The sequence below is a fragment of the Chaetura pelagica genome, unplaced genomic scaffold (genome assembly GCF_000747805.2).
Source record: "Chaetura pelagica isolate M959 unplaced genomic scaffold, ChaPel_1.0 scaffold13, whole genome shotgun sequence".
Taxonomy (NCBI): Eukaryota; Metazoa; Chordata; class Aves; order Apodiformes; family Apodidae; genus Chaetura; species Chaetura pelagica.
The window spans coordinates 196,265-215,813 of record NW_009954543.1 but is presented as its reverse complement, the minus strand read 5'-3'; the positions used below and the strand labels follow the sequence as shown (position 1 = coordinate 215,813).

Below are 19,549 nucleotides of genomic sequence, written 5' to 3'. Positions count from 1 at the left end.
TGACAGTACATGAAAAACAGTATCTGAAATGCACAGATTTACTGCCTAGTTAGTGAGTTCGAATGCCATGTAGTAGTTGTGGAAAAAAAGAAGACACCCAGGTCTTTATATGTCAGACTTGGACACCTACGGTTTGTGTAACACCTGCTCCAAATTCCTTTACCTTTGGAGACCTACTTTGGAAAGTGACCTATCTAAAGCTATGGTCAGTATTTGGAAAAGCTGTCTATCCTTCAAGGAACCATGTATTTATTCAGGGTCTAATTAGTGTCAACCTGAAGAACATTTATGCACTCTTGGTCAGGACTAAAAATAACTAATTGTAGCTCATCTAGCCACAAGCTAGAAAAGGTTGGAATTTATATCCAATTTATGGCATGATTTTTCTAACTTCGCAAGAAGAAATAAAAATGTTGTACATATAACTGCAAGGGTAGCCTGCAGAATGGCTAACTAAAGCCTACTATTTATCAAGTCAGACTCAGAGCAGATGTTTCAAGATCCCAAAGATTAAAAAATTATTTTAAGATTTTATATTTTGCTTGAAAATCCAGTACTCTAGCATCTGTCTAGCAGGAAATGCTCAGAATTGTGCAATTCTATTAAATGATCTTCAGGACCAGGCAGTTTAATCTTTCCTTCAATGTAAATCTACATTAAAAGGGAGGCGAAACACAGACAAAACCAAAGGAAGGAGGAGAGGAAGAGTAAAAGAGCAAAAGCCCCTAGTTGGGAATAAAAAAGAAATATGTTTAAAAAATGTATTTCTATTTGTTAGAGGAACAAGGAAGGAACGTCTGGGCAAGGCCTGGCAAGAAAAGAGGAGTATGCTGCTTGAACAAAGTGGTAAAGATTTGGGAATGTCCCAAAGTAGAAGCTTTGAGAATTTGGAGGGCAGAAAGTTTAAAATAGCTTCGGTTGTGATGTTTCAAAAATCAATTTGAGGGACTGATACATTAATGGAGGTGAAAGTTTCTTCAGCAGGTACCATTTCAAGACTGCCCAGAGACTGGAGTAATCCCAAAGGACAAAAATTATTTCCAAAGGATGCTTGCCTTTTTTCTTCCTAAGGTTTTAGGTCTCAAACTGCATGAACAAAATTATATGCTGAGGTTATAAAGGTCTACTGCAGCATTCTGAAGAGAACTGTAGCCAAATTCATGCCATGTCATAGGTACAAGAAATGACAATAAGCCAAGTCCTTGAACATCATAATCTTTTCACAATTTTAGAACCTTCTTTCCAAAAGCTCAGTCTTCGCTCCCCGTGAGTTCTTGTAACACAACTTGATCCTCCCAAGTGTCAGATATTATTGACATCCCAACACAGCTACAGTGGCACAGAAAACAAAATTCAAATTACAGATAGATTTTTCCCATGTGTTCAATTCAGTGTTACAACCCAAAATATAGACCCTACTACCCAAAATATGCTACTTGAGCATTTTCCAAGGTTACAAAGAGACTATTTGAGGCCATTCTCACTCACAACAAACAAACACAACTTCCCACCTACAGTATCCATTTTATGATTAAATACATTTATAAAAAACCTTTTTTCTTTTTTATAATATCTAAGTGATAAGCAAACCAACTGTACTTCATAACTCCATTCTGGGTGTAAACAAACACACCGACATGAAAACTTATGCTTCTGCAAACTGATTACCTCATATTTCCAAGGAAAGGCAGTCTGGGAGACTGAAAATTCTAAACAAGCATACACAGTCAATATATTATAAGTAGTTTCTGCATCATCACTGCCCATCAGGCTTCCAAATACCCCTTCCGACCTCCGTTAGCAGAATTCCTATCAGACAAGACTGAAAATGGGAAGCAGATTCTCCTTTTGTCCTTTAGGATTCAAGAGTTATTCATCTATCTATTTGCTGGTATAATGAAATCTAAACCTGGATTGAGAAACTTACCACAAGATCAACTTTAAAATATTACTATGGAGGCTAGCAGCAGTTTCTATGTTATTAATACAATAAGACAGGTTTATGCTTGTCATCTGTGCCCAGATTTGAACTCCTGTTGCCCAAGAGAATAAAAATTGGTGATGCAGGAAGAAATGCTTAACTGCACAGTATTATTTGTGTGTGGCTCAGCAAGCAGTTAACCACACATGTGAAGCTCTGCCAAGATGTCCTCCTACAACAAAGGAACTTTACAAAAAAACCCAAGAGAACACAAACACAATCAGTAATTGGCAGATTTTGGATATAACACTATTTACCTACTATTTGTTCTTAAAATAGAATCTAGTATTTTTACAGGTTTTTGAGACGGAATTGAATTAAATGAAAAGACCATTTTTGTTTGCCTTAACATACAATTATAATCAGCTTGCCAACTGCAGTATCTATTTATCTCTATGTTATTGATATATTCTGGCAGGGGTCAGGGTTCACAAAAACACAGAACTAAAAAAAACCCCACCTTTTTTATGGTGGAAAGAAATGTACTTCTACATGTATTGATTTTTTAATTTCATTTTCTTTTGAATACACTCTTCAAATGACAACCACAGAGATGCGACAGGAATCTGTACCACACATCAGAGCACCTAAATGAGTATCACCTCAAGACAGCCTATTGCACAAAACACTCTGCTGCTACAAGGCCTCAGCATAGTGTTCCCATAAATCCTGATCACCCCTACATTCTTGACTTTAAAGGGAGTCGGCTGCAGGACCTTGTTAGATATTAATTAACAAAAAACAGGGAGTTGCCTTGGTGAAAAGTAAACAACATTCCAGTTGCACAGAGTCTGATGTAACATGGGTGGCTGCATATAGACTTTACTGTTGAACTGTTAAACAAAATGTGCTGAACAGATTGGTAGATGAACAAAAATAGAATGCTAGACTTTCATGGCATTCATATAACAAATAAAACCAGGGCAAATCAACCCTTTTTTTTCTAGCATTTTAAGTGTGCTCGGTTGTACATCGAAAGCACTCAGCAATGCCAGTTGTACTGCCAAGATCATTAACTGCTAGCGACTAGTTGTTCTGTTTCATGATCTTTTTTTTTAAAAATTTGCTATAGTATATGAAATTTTAGAAAAGGTAACACAAATTACTATTTGTGTACTGAAAAGAGACTAGAAGCCTTTAGTATACAGAGCTAAATAAACAAGAGAGACATCCCTGTATTATGTGCCTTGGTGTGGCAAGGCATACCACCACCCTTGATATTGACCCAAATTCTTTGATTTTTGGCCCCATATTGCCTTACACGGCTCTAAATCATGTCACGTACCAGCTAGTCCCAAAGGAACATGCAATGGTGATACCTGTCAGAACGCAGCAAACTCATGCCATGCCTTTACTGTGTTAGTAGCGAGATGAGAACTTAATGTAACTTTATACTAGCTCATCATGACCTCCAGCCAGAGCAAATCCTACCTAGAAAAATATCCTTAACACCCGACTGTCCTGTGTTGCTGGTGAAGCATGATGAGACTAACTAGAGAAACATAATTTATGGGGGAAGCAAGTGGTGTTAACAGAGCTTCTGTTACTGATTCAGTGCTGAAATGGAGGAATGGTAGCTCAAGAGTGTAGAGTACCTTGCTTCCAACACCACCATGATAAATGGCACACTGTTAACAACATTAACACTCCTACAACAAACTGTGCAGCTTCAATCCAGAGGGGACCTTAATGTTCTCAAAGACTAGGCCAACTGAGGCCTTGGGATGCTGAGACAGGACTTTCAGAGGAACTCTTCCCCTTAGGAGGACAGCAGAGCCTCACAGAGGCTATAGGATCTCCACTCTCAGAAGTGTTCAAGATGTGGCCAGACAAAGGCCCTGCTACACAAAGCCTGACCCAGCGCTGGTGGTAGTCCAATGCCAAGCAGGAAGCTGGGCTGGATGCTTCAGAGTTCCTTTCAAAGAGCTCTACGACTCTGATGTGAAATCTACCACTTATTTGCTGAACATGAATTTTCTACAAAACCGCTATAGTTATCACAGGTTAAGGAACTGGATGTATTTTCTAAATTTGATAAAACTTGCAAAATTTTAACATATTACTAGAAAAAACAAAATCAGCACAGATATTCAAAGTATTGAGAAATTTGAACCCCCTTACTGCTGAGACATGTACTCTAAATACAATACTGTCAGGGAGGGGAAAAAAGGTTGTTCAGTGATATGTAACCCAGGTTTTGACAAATATAACACAAATGGAATTTTTCTTGAAGCTTTCTCTCAGTTGATAAATAAAAACAATTCACTTTAAAGAGGAAGAGCATTGAAAATAAACTTGAAATAAACATTTTTATTATAGAATACTGTTAACATGTTTTAAAAGAAGAGAACAAAGGCAAAACCTGCGCTAAATGACTGTTCTGAATGTGCGCTGATGCTGTAGGAAGGACAATTAAAAGGGTTGCTAGATTTTTATCCATCACTCAGTGTCTAAACTTTCAGCAAGACTTCTTTTGTCAAGATTTACTTTCATCCTTCAACTCTCCTCACGGTTTCTATGTCAACTGCAGGAAAAAAAATGCTACCTGACGTGTAAAAAACCAGAGGCTCACTTCTTGAAAATGAACCACATTTACAGAGATATGTGCAGAGCTAAAAACAAATGGTCAAAACAGAAACCAGAAAATAGTGGCGGAAGTTAAAAAAAAAAAAAAAGAAAAAGAAAAAGAAAAAAAAAGAAGGCAGTTAAGAGAAACTTAAGTGGTTGGTAAGTGAATTGAAAACAACCGGATTTGAGGTAGTAGGAAGCAAGTTACACAGTCCTCATTATGGCTACAAAAGAAACACAGGCAATCTTTGAGCAATGGAATAAATGAAGAAGATCACTACGTAATTACACATACATGCCATCTAATCATTTTATAATTACAGAATAAAAGGGAAAAAAAAGATTTAAAAAATCTGGGAAGCAGACTGAAAACATGACCTGAAGGAAACACCTCCACAAAATGCCCCATAACGTCCCATTTTCTCTAGTAGTAGGCTGCTGCTGCTTGAGGTCCATGCAGCCTCCCAGGATAGACAGAGGTTGCACAGCTGTTTGGGTTACTATTGAAGGGAACCATGAAGAAAGGAAAAGGAAAGGAAAGCAAGCAGCAGCCACACTGAAGAGCAGAACTGCTTCGCACGCAGTACTTAACATATGGAATAAACAGTACTGAGGGAACACAAGGAAACAATTAGTCTAAACGGTTTTGTAAATACCTTGGACCAACACCAGAAGAGAAGAATACTGAGGAAGACACTGACTAATTCAGGGGAAAGAAGGGGCCTAGATGGCTTTTCTGGCCTCCTTCTGTCCTTATGTGCCCTGTATTTATATTTGAACGCTTGCATTAGCCAGCATATAGGCTATTTAAGGTCAGGAAAGCATTGCAGTAGCACAGCTGCCTCCAGCAAGTAGTGCTTGACATCACTAAACCACACACAAGAGCACAGCCCTTTTATTGGCTTCTACAGCAAATATCTGCAAGCAGAATTGTTTCGCTCTATTTGTACAGGTTTTTCCACTGCACTGTGGTGTCTGCAGCTTTGGTACTAACAGAGTTTCCTCCACTGAAACTGTTAAATCACTGAAGTTTTCTCCTCATGTGTTTTCAGTGGCCCCTGATCAGAAACCAGCTTAAAACAATTCTGTTTTAAAATCCAACAAAGAATGTACATTTTCATAGTCTATATTTTCAGTTCCTGCCAAATTTAATTTGTCTTCCTCTGTGGGATGTTTGACACATACTGCAAACACATATTAAATATCACACATGAGATCTCTGATTACATTCTATAATATTCATGGGTCACACGTGTGTTTTCCAAACTATACATTAAAAAGTGCTGATTTTTTTTTCTATTAACACATTGGCTACAAGAGTCATAGAAATCAAAAAGACAGAAATTGATGATAATCCCACTGAAATGAAAGGATTTCAAAATACTGCTACCACATGTCATGTTTGATAAATGTCTTAAATAAGCATTTCCCAATTTTTTTCACTAGATATAGCAAAGACTGCACAAAAAAAATTTCAAAACCTCAAAAAAACCAAAACAATGGAAGGCTGGTGTGCCTCACAGTGTACACCAGAGTTGTGGCTCTTAATCACCTAGATCAAAGACCTGTTAGAACACCCAAGTTCCTCCCTATGCAAGTTCCTGGGGGTTCTTCCAACAAAAATCAGGGTGAGAAGTAGGATCTTGAACATATAGGTCTTCTCTTGACACCGCTTTTGAATTTGACCAAGATGCAAACTTCACAGGCGGGTCCCAGAGTTTAGCTGGAGCTTGTCAACACTTGAAGTCAGCAGAAGAATGAATTGATTTGCCATGAAAGAAAGCAGGAAACAGCAATATTTGTTTTAGGTACAAAAGAGGACTAAAGGTACAAATTTTTTTTCTTGATAGGAAAAAAATAAAACCAAGCTTCTTTAAATATAAAAGGAAGATGCAACTCCTTGAATGTAAGGTGGCCCACAGGCAAACTCTAACTACCTCTGTGTGTTTCTTCCAGGTTGCAGATTAATCCCTTGCTAGACCTCAAGATGTGATTGCTGTCAAGGAATGAAAGATGCTCTCCAAACTTACATTTTTTGCTATTTCTGCATTCTACAAAGATCAATTTACATGTTTTTCATAAATCAAACCTATAAAATACAGCAACTTAGTTCCATTTAAAGAATGAGTTTACTAAGCTGCCTACAATCTGCACTTTTATTTAAAGAAAGATGAAATTTGATATAGTTACAGGATGCCTGTGTTGGGTGTACAATTCAACAAATCCTTCTGAATCGGTAAGGGGATTCCCCAGAGGAATGCTCTTCTCAGTATTTCTGAAGAGAGTCCTGTTACCTAGGAAAAGACTATTCAACCAAAAGTCTCATATGTGGGAATATGCCTTTTACACATGTTCTCCAGGTAAGTCTAGCATGCAAGTGCTGGAAGGAAATAGGGTTTTGGCTAATGTTCACTTGAATCAAGTAGCTCATGTGGTTAAGCAGCAGGACAGACTGTGACTACCCCATGTACCTTAAATTAAATCAGCAATAAAATGAATCACATTCTTGACAATCATTAGAAAAATGGAAACCCCCAGAAACCCAGTAGTCAGGGTGCAACAATCAGCCACGGTTTATTTTGAAAAATGGCATCTTCCTACAACAGCTAGTTAGGGAGGTATAAAGCTGCTATCAAGAAGACATTAAGCCTAAAGTGCCACTGATGACTGGCAGGAAAGAGGGAGGTGAAATGCAAAGAACACTGTGAGGTGGTACCTTGTACTACTGTGAGGTCAGGAAACTTATGGAAAAAAGGCAGGTTGGCAGGGGAATGAGGCCTTCTGGTAATCTTGAAGAATGCACTTCAATCCTTGCTTTTGCTCATACAGATGACGCAGCCAAGATCCTTCCACTTACAGCCTGCGTTCTGCCCATCGGTGTCCTTGCAGAGCAGTTCCTCTGCCATCCTCAATCCAAGCTCCACAAGGCACTACATCCCCCACTAAAATCATAGAATCATAGAATCATAGAATCTTAGGGGCTGGAAGGGACCTCGAGAGATCATCTGGTCCAACCCCCCTGCCAGAGCAGGGTCACCTAGAGTACATCACACAGGAACTCATCCAGGTGGGTTTTGAATGTCTCCAGTGAAGGAGACTCCACAACCTCCCTGGGCAGTCTGTTCCAGTGCTCTGTCACTCTCACAGTAAAAAAAATTTTTCGGATATTCACCTTGAACTTCCTATGCTCCAATTTACACCCATTACCCCTTGTCCTATCACTGGTCATCACCGAGAAAAGCCTAACTCTGTCCCCCTGACACTCACCCCTTACATATTTGTAAACATTGATGAGGTCACCCCTCAGTCTCCTTTTCTCCAAGCTAAAGAGACCCAGCTCCCTCAGCCTTTCCTCATAAGGGAGATGTTCCACTCCCTTCATCATCTTCGTAGCTCTGCGCTGGACTCTTTCAAGCAGTTCCCTGTCCTTCTTGAACTGAGGGGCCCAGAACTGGACACAATACTCCAGATGCGGCCTCACCAATGCAGAATAGAGGGGGAGGAGAACCTCTCTTGACCTACTAACCACACCCTTTCTAATGCACCCCAGGATGCCATTGGCCTTCTTGGCCACAAGGGCACATTGCTGGCTCATGGTCATCCTCCTGTCTACCAGGACCCCCAGGTCTCTTTCACCTACACTACTCTCCAGCAGTTCAGCTCCCAACCTGTACTGGGACATGGTGTTGTTCTTCCCCAAATGTAAAACTCTGCACTTCCCCTTGTTGAATTTCATCATGTTTCTCCCCGCCCAATTCTCCAACCTATCTAAGTCTCTCTGAATGGCAGCACAGCCTTCTGGTGTGTCAGCCACTCCTCCCAGCTTAGTGTCATCAGCAAACTTGCTGAGGGTACATTCTATACCCTCATCCAGGTCGTCGATGAAGATGGTTCCCAGTGGCTACTGCCAGTTCTCCCCAGTTGGGGGGGAAAGACAGTGACAACAGAGGTAATCAAACACATATAACTCAATTCTGCATTTCACATTTTTGAGAGGTTTTATCTAAAAATCCTTAACTTTCAAATGGGCAAAAATTTGTACCCGCTGAGCGTGACCATCTGGATGAAAGCACTAAACAGTAGCTGAACTTTTGCTAACTGTTTTAAATAACTAGATAGGAAAAGTCTGAAGACAGAACACAGTAACGTACAGATTGCAACCGAGTGAAGTTCTCCGAAAACAAACGACTTAGTCACCATATTCAAAATGCAAGGCGCAGATCCCAAATATGCAAAAAGCAGCTTCAGTTAAAGGGTACTCTGTTAAAAGATGGTATCGTGGCCTGTAGTGGTGGGTTTTGATTTACATCAAGAACTGGGAAAAATACCCACGCGTCAACAGAAGTGGGTTCAAAATGTACTCTAGGAAATTTGTGTTTTCCTAAGTGTTAAGTAAATGTGCCTTTCTATACTCACAGCATTTGCTGCCAAGAAAAAAATCTAATTAACTCATTGTAACTACTGTTAGTCAGTTCTGGTAATTAATGCCCAGTGAGAATGGATATAGTTGAACAGCAAACGCTCAACTTCGAACTTAAAGAAAAGCCCTCCTTGAACTGCTCATGTGATTAGTTTGAAGGATAAACTGGCATGAGTCTCAGACTTGTAAGATAATTTTAAAATTTGATGCAGTCTTTAAGTCCAAAGCATTTTCTTTTTGCAAGAGGTATTTCACTCCCAAGAGACAGCCTTCAATTGTGATTTCACAGTAACCCGGTATATCACTGTTTTTTAAAGTAGTATTTAATAGCAGCACATTATTCATCAAACCACAATTAACTTAGCCCTGGAAAAACTCAAAGTTATGTTTCCCTGTGTATAAATTCTACAATTCAGATAGCACCTGATTTTTTTTCATTGCATATTTAAGAAATATCTAATTAGGAATTTTTAAAGTTAACATCTCACCTCAGTTAGCAGAGCCTCCTGCTTGCTCTATTACTGCCATATTGCAAGCATAATAGAACTAAATAGAATAGAATAAAAAAAGATTACCCTTGTTTCAAATGTCTCTGGTCAGCCTAACTAATTTTATGGAAAACATTTCAATGAATTTAATGTGGCCCACACAGTTCTTCAGAACAAAAGATCTTACAAAAACTCCAAAAGATTCCTATTAATGTTTAGGCATGAAAAAATTCCTGCCACCTGTGACAGAAACAGTTCAGTACTAACATGGACTGATTCTGTTCAGTAGGCTTCCTTTCTACCAGAAAAACATTTCATGAATGGAAAATTAAATCTACCATGTGTGCTCTGATGTCTTGGGGGAAATATTTGAGAATGGCATTTCAGCACCACACCTGGAACATCAGAATGGCAGCAAGTGAAGAATGAAGAATACTGTGTGATGTCCTAAACAAAAATTACTTCATTCCCTATTTCCTTCCTTATCTCTGTTTGTATGAGGGCAAATATACCTAGAAGCAGGGATACCACAGTAAAAATGCTGAGGAGGAGATTTTAGAAGAGTATAGCTTTACAAGAGCACGTAGAAACACTTCTGTTGAAAGAGATTATTACAATGAAGCATGGCATACTCACAGCATATGACAACATAACATGAAAAAGAATTGTATATTTAATTAGGGTAGCCTGAAAGAAACTACATGTACATGAGTGAAAAATGCAACGCCTTAATGGAAAGATTTGTACCTAACGGAAACAAATCTGTCTAAAACTACTGAAATATTGTGGACCATTTCACTCTAGTCAGAAATATGCAGAGCAAGGGAGCTGAAGAAGACTATCTTGAATCATGCTTATTTTTTTTGTAATTTCTTACTAATTCCATTTTCCATACATATTTTCTACTATATAAGAGAATCCTTTAAAAGGTATAGTACTTGGTACATATAATGTAAAATACTCTCTCCACCATCAGGTTACAGAACCTAATGCACAAAGGCAAGTGATCTGAGAGAAGCCTGACAAAACAGCCAGGAGGGAAGACAAAAACCTTTCACAACATACAAATCTCAGTTTTGCTCTGAGACTAGAGGCAACACTGAGCTTTGGAGTGCCACAAAGTGTACATCACACCAACAACTTCCTCTTTTCTCCTACACAGAGAAACTGATACCTCATGATCAACAACAAAATCAGTCCCACCAAACTGCCTCAAGTATTTCATACCTCAATGACTAGGTCTAATTGCTTGGTCTCTAAATGAAAGAAAACCATCTCAAAAATCTCACTAACTGAACCATTTAAGGACAACCTTAACATGCCCAGTATTAAAGCACCATTTAGACTACAGTCACATAAATCTTAGATCTTATAGAACTATTTTCACTAATTGTTCCGTGTGAGTTCTTCAGAAGAAAAAGGAACAGCCAGTACAGCTGAACACCTGGGACAGAAGTACAAGTCAATGTGTTTTGACTGTCAATCCAAGTCGAGTCAAAGAGTTCAGCCCAGGTTCTCGTTATTCTCCCTTGCCTGCATGAGAAGGTTAAATGCAGTCACCGAACTCTGCATACCACCCTCAGTTACAAAGAACCCTCTGGCACAGCTCCCAGACCAGTAAAACCCAACCATTTCAGTCCTCTAAGCATGGAGCCTGATCCATTTAAGCAAAACAAGTTCTCCTGACAGCTGGTTTTCTTAGCATATTCACGTCCGCATATTTATCAGAGAAAAACCCTCCAGGACAACAGTGTTTACTGCAGGATTATTTCTGTGAATTCAGGGAACATAGCATTCACTGAGCAACAGTGTTTCTACCCTTACATCCTTTTTTCTTAAAGTGTGAACCAAGATGAACCCATTTTGATTTTCTTTAGCATGAACAACTCATGAAGGAAAAAGAAAAAAAATACTTGCACTAATTCTTATTTTTTTAAATACCCTTCTGATCTACACTAATGTGTAGTATGCTGACACATATTTTAAGCATTAATATAGAAACTAGCTATTCCATCCTGCACTGACTTCTTGGATTAAGGTTCCAGTAGCTTTCAATAAATGGAAACCAAAGATACTATGGCTATTTTCATTGCAAGTTTCCTTTCAGTATGAATTATCTAGTATACTTCCACTAGAAAGGTAATTTTGAGCAAGGAAGATGCTTCCTACCAACAGGTTTAGAGACACTATGAAAAATGCATGGAAATATGACACACACATAAGGAGTAAATATCCCAGTGGCTCCTCATGATGCAGAGGAGTGCAGAAGCAACATCAGAATACATCCGTGCCTACCCAGCAGGAGAGGGAGGTCAGGTCTATGAGCAAGTGAGAGGCCTCAGGCACTGACACTGCTCAGCTCTCCGACCTTTCCCCAAAGCACAGCAACCCTCAGCAGGGGCTGCAGAGCATCCTGTGGCCAGTCCCATTCTCCTGGTGCGAGGAGGAGGAGCAGGATGAGCTGAGGACACACACTCAGAGATCCTCAACAAGCACCATCCTCTCGAGTTGGGTGGTCAGTCTGCACACTCCCCCAGCTTACCACTTCCTCCAGATGTGTGCAGAAACTTGTTTTTATGAACTGCAGTTATGATGGCAGTTTTAAAACAAGACATCTATCATAAATACACCCCATTTCACTCTAATTAATCCAATTTTTGAAATCATTAAAAGCAACTGTTACTGGCATCTATCTGCTTACTCAGGCAGTGCAATAAAGAATAAGAATCCTTAAAATTAGAAAACTAAAGGTTTTTTAAGTGATTGATTTCAAATAGAGGAAACATTAAATAGAAATTGCTGTTATTGTGTTTTCGACAATTAATAATTAAAGGAATTTTTAAATTAGCAACTTTAAAGGAAATAATTAAACCACACAGAGCTATGAATAATTATTGCTGAGATTTTTATAAAGTAACACAAACGCTTCCCATCCCTAAGTGCAGTGTTGTTCTTTCACTGTAAGAATTGAACTTGACACTCTTGCTGCCAGTGGAACACTGACATTGACTCAAATGAGCCACATTACTTCTCTACTGCATTTTTACCTGTTGCTTTAATAGATGAGCTTTTTCAAGCCAACTTAGCCCCAACTCTTTTAAAAGTGGACACTTTCGTCACTTTGCAAACCTCTTTTGCAGAGTCTATGGCAAAGAGCAGTCATTACTATTATTATGTTTACTGTCCATCTAAAAATAGAGCAAATCTGCTTTACGATAACCCTTCAAAGCAAAAACACTGTATTCATATTGCTAGGGCTTAAATTCACTGACGAGATGTGTGGGTATGTATCATTTTTAGAAAACACAATGTGGGAATGCATGTTTATATGGTAGAATACAAAAGCAATGAAACCTCTTGGGAAAGCAGGAGATAACAGGCATTACACAGGCTCTTTGCGCTGATTTCTCTACAAAGCTGAACCGTTTGTATCTGAAAATGCTTTTTCATAAGTCAGGAAAATGCTATTCCTGTTTGCTCGTTCTTCCTAAGGTGAACAGAGTTTAATAGTAGCACAATAATTGTGGGAATTTGGTATTTTTCCTGTTTTGTTGAGTACTTGGGAATGTTATGTTGGGAACTGTCAACTACTACTTACTCCACCTCAAAATCTGCTGCATAAAAAAACATACACTGGTAATTTGCTTACATGGCTTTTGTAGATGCAATTACTGTTAGCAGCAGGGAAGAACTTTTATAAGCAGAACACAATTCAAATGTAACATGCCATAGCCTCAAGTCATTAAACTAATCCTCAGGGCTTTTTGAGGGTTTTTTGTACTTTTGGCAAAAAGTATAAAGAAGTACACATTGTTGCTTCAGTTCCCAAACACTGGAAAGTTAAGTATCTAGACCCCACTAAACAGAGTAGCGACCGGATTTGGGAAAGAACAAGAGACTACTGTATCTGTGTTATTAAAGGGCAATCGAACGAACATTGAAAACATACCCATACCTTTTTTCATGGTACATAAAAAGTAGCCAGTAGAATAAAGGAAGGTTCAAGAATTCACAAGCAACTCCAGTATTATGGGTTACCAGTGTCTAGATGCTGTGACGAGTATCTTACAAATGCGAGAGGATAGATTGAGTTATGAGTCAAGTATCTCAAATCTGATAGACAGATAAGGTAACAAGGTGTGGTATGGAACTCCAGGGTTTACTGGGATGATTTTAATATGACTACATAAGCTATAAACAACAAAGCCATCAATACATCAGAAATGTCAGATATGCATTAACACCACCCAAATATCTTTCTGCTATGATGCTCTACATCACACATGTAAAATCAGATATTCTTTAGGGCAGTAAAGGAAAATTTAATACTTTTAGAAAGACTAACTGCTCCTTTGTATTGCTATTCTGCTTGTTTTCAAGAGTTTAGCATCTTTCTAAAGATACTATTGAAAGTGGGAAAATAAGCAGCACATTCATTAGCACACGGGTCATTCGGACAGATGTACCTTGGTGGCCTTAGAGATATTTAAGAGCCATTATGTGACTAGAGTTGAAAATACAGTGGAAACAGTTACAACCCACTTGCTTTCAACAACAGCTGAGCAGAAGAATCCTTTGGAACACAGAAGGATAATTACATGTTTGACTACAATTACTCCCTCAAGTAATGCTGCCAAAAAGTATTGAACTGATAAAAAAGATGAAAATGTAAAAGCTACTAAATGTATTGTTTGTGTGTATTTGCATGTGTAAACTAGGTTTTCATAAATAAAATATCTGGGAAGTCTTATGCCTTTATCTAAGTCAAATCTTGGGTTTTGTTTTTTAAATTGCATCCAACTGTTTATCCAGACCAATGCTCTGCTGAGCAAAATGTCAAGATACCATGTTCCTTCACAAACTTTATCACTGAGTTATTATAAAACTGTGGTAGTCATCGTTTTTCATCTTTTCTTCTCTACCCAGAAGTGTCATCACCACTTCAGAGGAAAGCCACTGCAGCATTAACCAGAAAAACAAATTAAACAATTTAGACCAGCTTAACTGTTGTATATCTGAACAGTCTAATGTGGTCACTTATTTGAAGCCGATGTTACAACACTGAGATACTGAGGGAAAGATACTGAACATAAAGACACTCTGAATTCCAGAAATGGAATAAGAAAAATTTAATTAAAGTAGACTGATTTCTAATCCTCATCCTTCCATTTTAGGAGCAAAAATTTGTTTCTCAGCAAATCTGATGCAAACTGGCCAACAGATCAATAAGTTTCAACAATCTTAAAGTAAGACATTCAGATATCTCCTGAAAACAGTATCTTATTTAAGCTGTTAATTCCTAAAACACAGTTAACTTCAAACTTCAGCTTCAACACAGCAATAGTTTATTCAAAGGTATTCTGTTTATATGGAGAACTTAACTTCCCAAAAGGAAATTAAATTAAAGATTCCTCCACAAAAAAGTTATTGGCATGCTGTACCATAGGAGACATCCAATAATGCTGCTACAGGAAAGCACAGCATAGTTTTTGTGGAATATGATGATACAAGAATACCACATGTAGCTACTGATCACTTCTCTTCATCCATATGTAATCCAGCCATAAACACAGAAATAGCTGAAAGCAGCTCTATCATTTCTCCACCACACACACACTTGCAGTAGTCCTTATGACTTTAAGCAATTTAAAGTAAAAGTATTTTATTAACTAGCCAACATTTCTCAAATACATCAGGGAAAAACTGAAAAGTTTAAAGATGAAAAAGAATGAACGCTCCAGAAAAAAACTGTCTTACTCACTGTTCAATACGTGGGGAGAGATACAACTTAGGAATAACCTGAGTAGCCTCTGCATCCTCAAAACTAACAGAAAGAAGTGCAACATCTTCTCCAGGATCTTCATTCACATCCTGTACAGAAAAAATAACGTATATATAAAATGGTAAATAACAAACTGACGAGTCAAAATCTCACAGGTAACAACTAATAAGTCAAACACCAATTTATTTAGGAGATGCTTCAGTGAGGAATTTAATGTGTAAATATTGAAAAACATTTTTCAAATTCTTCTTACTATATTAGCACTTAAAAGATATTCCATCATGTTTAATTTCCTTTAGAGTATCAAAATAAGATTACCGGGTAAGCAAGTGTGCAGTAGTGTAGCTCCTCCACAATTAGCTTAACTACATATCTCACTACAGACAGAAATTTAATTCTTAAGAATGCTCGGTTTAACCCTAGCATCAGATACAAATGCCAGAGAATTTTTTAAAATATTGTAATATCAATGAGTAATGACCACAGATTTTATATTTGTTATTTTTCAAAAGAGTATGTTATCCAAACTGTCTGCTGCACTCTTGCTTCTACTTCTCTTGTGCATGGAAAACACTTTCGACATAAAAAATTTGTACCTAGAAGTCATTGTCCCCAAGTTTCCTGCAAATTAAACCCAGGCATTACTTTTAGCAAAGACTGTATACTCTAAAAACTACTGTAAGAAGAAAAAGAATTTGTGCTAAACACTGTGACAGTCAAGCTTAGTGCATTTACAGTTTACACTCACTTTGTATCAGAACAATCAGCTACAGTTTTAGGATCAGATAAAACAAATTGTTTCTGGTTAGGACCTGACATCTCTCCAATTCATAAATCACATAAGTACGAACAAGTGTATTTCTGCTACACACAACTTCATTCCAGCTCCTGATCTCTAGTTAGCAGTGCAGTCACCTTCATCAACATCAAGTAATACTTGCTGCTCATAAAGAAATCCTTTAACGTGTTTGTGCATATGTACATAGCAACTTGCCAAGATGCATTTGTTTTTATCCGTTTTGGAAAAATATGAGAGGAAACAGATAACCCAGCAGATACGTGCTCAAAGCAGGATCAACATGGTGCAGTGTGCCCTGGTATACTCTGTCCCACAAGCAGCTGTGAGGAAGGAACATGCAAACCACTAAAACATTGTTAGGAGATCCTGCCTTATCAGGGGATTAAAAAAAATATATATATAAAAGAAAAAAAAAAAAAAAGAAGTGACTGCTGAGTGGTTTCAGGAAGAAAATCTTGTGCCATTTGAAGCTTTGGCAGGACTGAAACTGTTAATATCCAGAGAGACTAGCTGCATACCAGCTATTATGTGCAGAACACAACATGCTAAGAAACTTAGTGATAAGCTGCAGGGAAGAATGGGTCTTAAAAAAGCCTAATTGTCTTAGATGAAAAATGAGACAGCTCACAGTGTTTTCTTAGATTCTGCCCTGGTGTGCAGCTTGCTTCTGACAGCTGAAAGTGTCCTCTTAGAAATGCCTACATGACGGTCAGGAGCACACTCAGACTGGAAATCAGAACATGATTCTAGCCCGCAGTTGAAGGACAACACTCCATATGAGTGGTGAGGACTAAAAGCTAGATGTTGGGGTATGGATGGCATGTTTATGGATGGGATTATATGACATGGTTGCCTGTAATAGCAACAGACAAGACTTCATGACCCATAATGCTACTTTCAATGTTCCATTTTCAAGTGGTACTATTCTCTACAGTACAAGGACAGGAAGACAAATAAAGCAAAAACCAATTCCCCCCAACATTTTCCCCAGTATTTCATAAATTTGCATTATTAAGAAAAAATTTAAATGAGGAACAGCTTTCACTCCTGAAGCTCAGTATGGCATTAACTGGCTCTTTCCCACCAATTTGCTAATTGACAAACAAGTGAAAAGAATTATTAAGACAAATTAAGCAGTAATGCTATTGATTTTACAAGTTTTATAATACTGGGCATTCTTCAGGAGGTGACAAGCACATATATAATACATTTGCCCATGCATACATACAGTTCTTCCAAGACTATTCTTTTGTTTGTAATTATTTTTAAATAATTTGTTTTTACAGAAGAGAACCTACATGTATTTTACAAGTTCCACGGACAACCCCAAACTTACTTAATCTTACACACAGTGCTTAAGTTCATGTGCACACACAGACATTATGCATAAGAGCAATTTCTAGAACATCATCCAGGTGCCTACTGATCAAAGACAATCAAAACAAGGAAAAAAACAACCAACCCACATCCATTAATCTATACAGCAATATTACATTGTATTTCCTACACTCACTAGTGGCTTCTTTAATATGAAGACTCATGCCAGGGGAAAAAAACCCACACAACAATATAAATCATCACGGTATCTTTGCATGTCAGTGTATAACAAATACAAATACTACTGCTGTTGGCAGCACAGCACTGCATTACATTCATAAGGCTACTGTCTAATGCGAGTTTGAGTACAGAAATTTGCATTCTTCTGTAGCCACCACTGCATATTTTTGGTCCACATGCCTCAGAAATGAAAACTGTAATTTAAAAAAGATGCAAAATATCAGCATCCCTGCAGGTTTTAAAAAGATGTAATTAAGTAACACCATCAAGTTGCTCAACCTCACTGCTCAGGTGGCTACAGATTTACAATTAAGACCTTTTGTATCTGACACAATACTGCTTATCCTTTCAGACTTTGTTGCTTTTATTTATGCAAGAATCTGCTTGGTGGAACTGCATTCAACTCTAGCATGTCTTTACAACTGCCGTTTATAAAACTAAAGCAAAACCACATGTCTTACAGATAAACTGTGGAAAGCTTTTCAACTAATAGCCCTTTTTGATGCTGCCTGTGGCAGTCACAACTTAACTCCTTCAGTGACCTCTCTCCTGGTCTACAAACCTGTAGTTTGTAGAGATGGTGAGATGATGAATCCTTATGCTACCAGGCAATGACATTTCCCCACCCAGGGGCTGAGATCCTTCTCTTACACCAAAGTGTGCAAAGGCGAAGGTTGTCTTGATGCCTGTTATCAAAATCCACCCAGGCAGCATCTTTCTCTTTCCCATTTCTGCATGTGTACTTCTCTCAAAGAACCGGCCAGATTTAAACAGAGCAGCAAAGCAAAAGTCACCTCTCTTTTTATTTTTCAGTTGGCTCCAAAAGAGAGAGTGGCATCCAATTGCTTTGGCAATATTCTTCCCCTTTAGGAAAAAAAAAAAAAAGAAAAAAGAAAAAAAAAAACAACAACAAGCAGCTGTTGAACTAAGTCACAACACGTTTTTTAATATTTAAGTAGCCATAATTTATATCTAAGTTCCAACACTTGGTGTTAGAGGATTTTATTTTAAAATATTTTATATTTATATATAAAATGTATAAATATATAAAATATATAGAGATTAATAAAAATATAAGTATATATGTATAAACTGGTTTTGTAAAAAATTAAGAATGACAATTTTGTATAGAGGTTAGAACTTCCACACTGCAATACTACTACCACACAAGACTCTACAGAGGGTATTATTAAAATGAACTGCTACTGAACAGAGAGCACATCCTGGGCCACAGGAATGTTGAGGTTAAAAAACTGAATGTTTGTAAAAATGTTTGAAATCATTCGTTAAGCATGTGGTAATGCACATGTATTAGTTTTTCCACAACAGGCTCAAGCATGATAGTATAAAAAAAACAACCCCAAACCTCTAGCACACTGTAAAGTAAAAGATCCAGTATAGATTTCCATGGTGTCTTTCTGCCACCTCGCTGTCAGGTATTTCTTTTTAAAAAAACCAAGATTTTCCTCATCTAAAAAAAATGCCCATTCAAAGCAAACAGGAAAAAAATGGATACGCTATTTAACACTGAAAATAAATACTTTAATTTCTCAAAAAATGCAAGGGGTTTCCTCTACTTTCATAATACTTTCCACAGTGTGAACTGATCCTTGACTAAACCTCCAAAATGCTGTGGAAATGCAAAACACACATAGTAAAGCAATGGGGTGTGAAACGAATGAGATATAAAAAAACCTCTAAAGATTTGTTGCGTAAAGGGCAGCAAAGATGACTGGGGGAGCATCTTCCTTATGAGGAAAGGCTGACAGAGCTGGGACTCGGTAGTAGGAAGAAGAGAAGCCAGAGGGAAGACCTTATTAGTGCCTACAAGTATCTAAAGGGTGGGTGCAAGGAGGATGGAGCCAGACTTTTTTCAGTAGCTCACAGTGACAGGACGAGAGGCAACGGGCACAAGCTGGAACATAGGAAGTGCCAGTTTTTAAATATGAGGAAA

At 38.0% G+C, this 19,549-nt stretch overlaps 1 protein-coding gene across 1 annotated transcript in view; it reads right to left on the bottom strand.

The window, feature by feature from the left end:
* The window catches only part of BRE (brain and reproductive organ-expressed (TNFRSF1A modulator)), a 170,871-nt gene that overhangs the window by 69,888 nt on the left and 81,434 nt on the right, over nucleotides 1–19,549 (bottom strand). Inside the window, exon 6 of the mRNA XM_010004931.1 lies at nucleotides 15,219–15,328. Within this exon, the coding sequence (XP_010003233.1) occupies nucleotides 15,219–15,328 (110 nt within the window). The remainder of the gene's footprint in view (nucleotides 1–15,218; nucleotides 15,329–19,549) is intronic.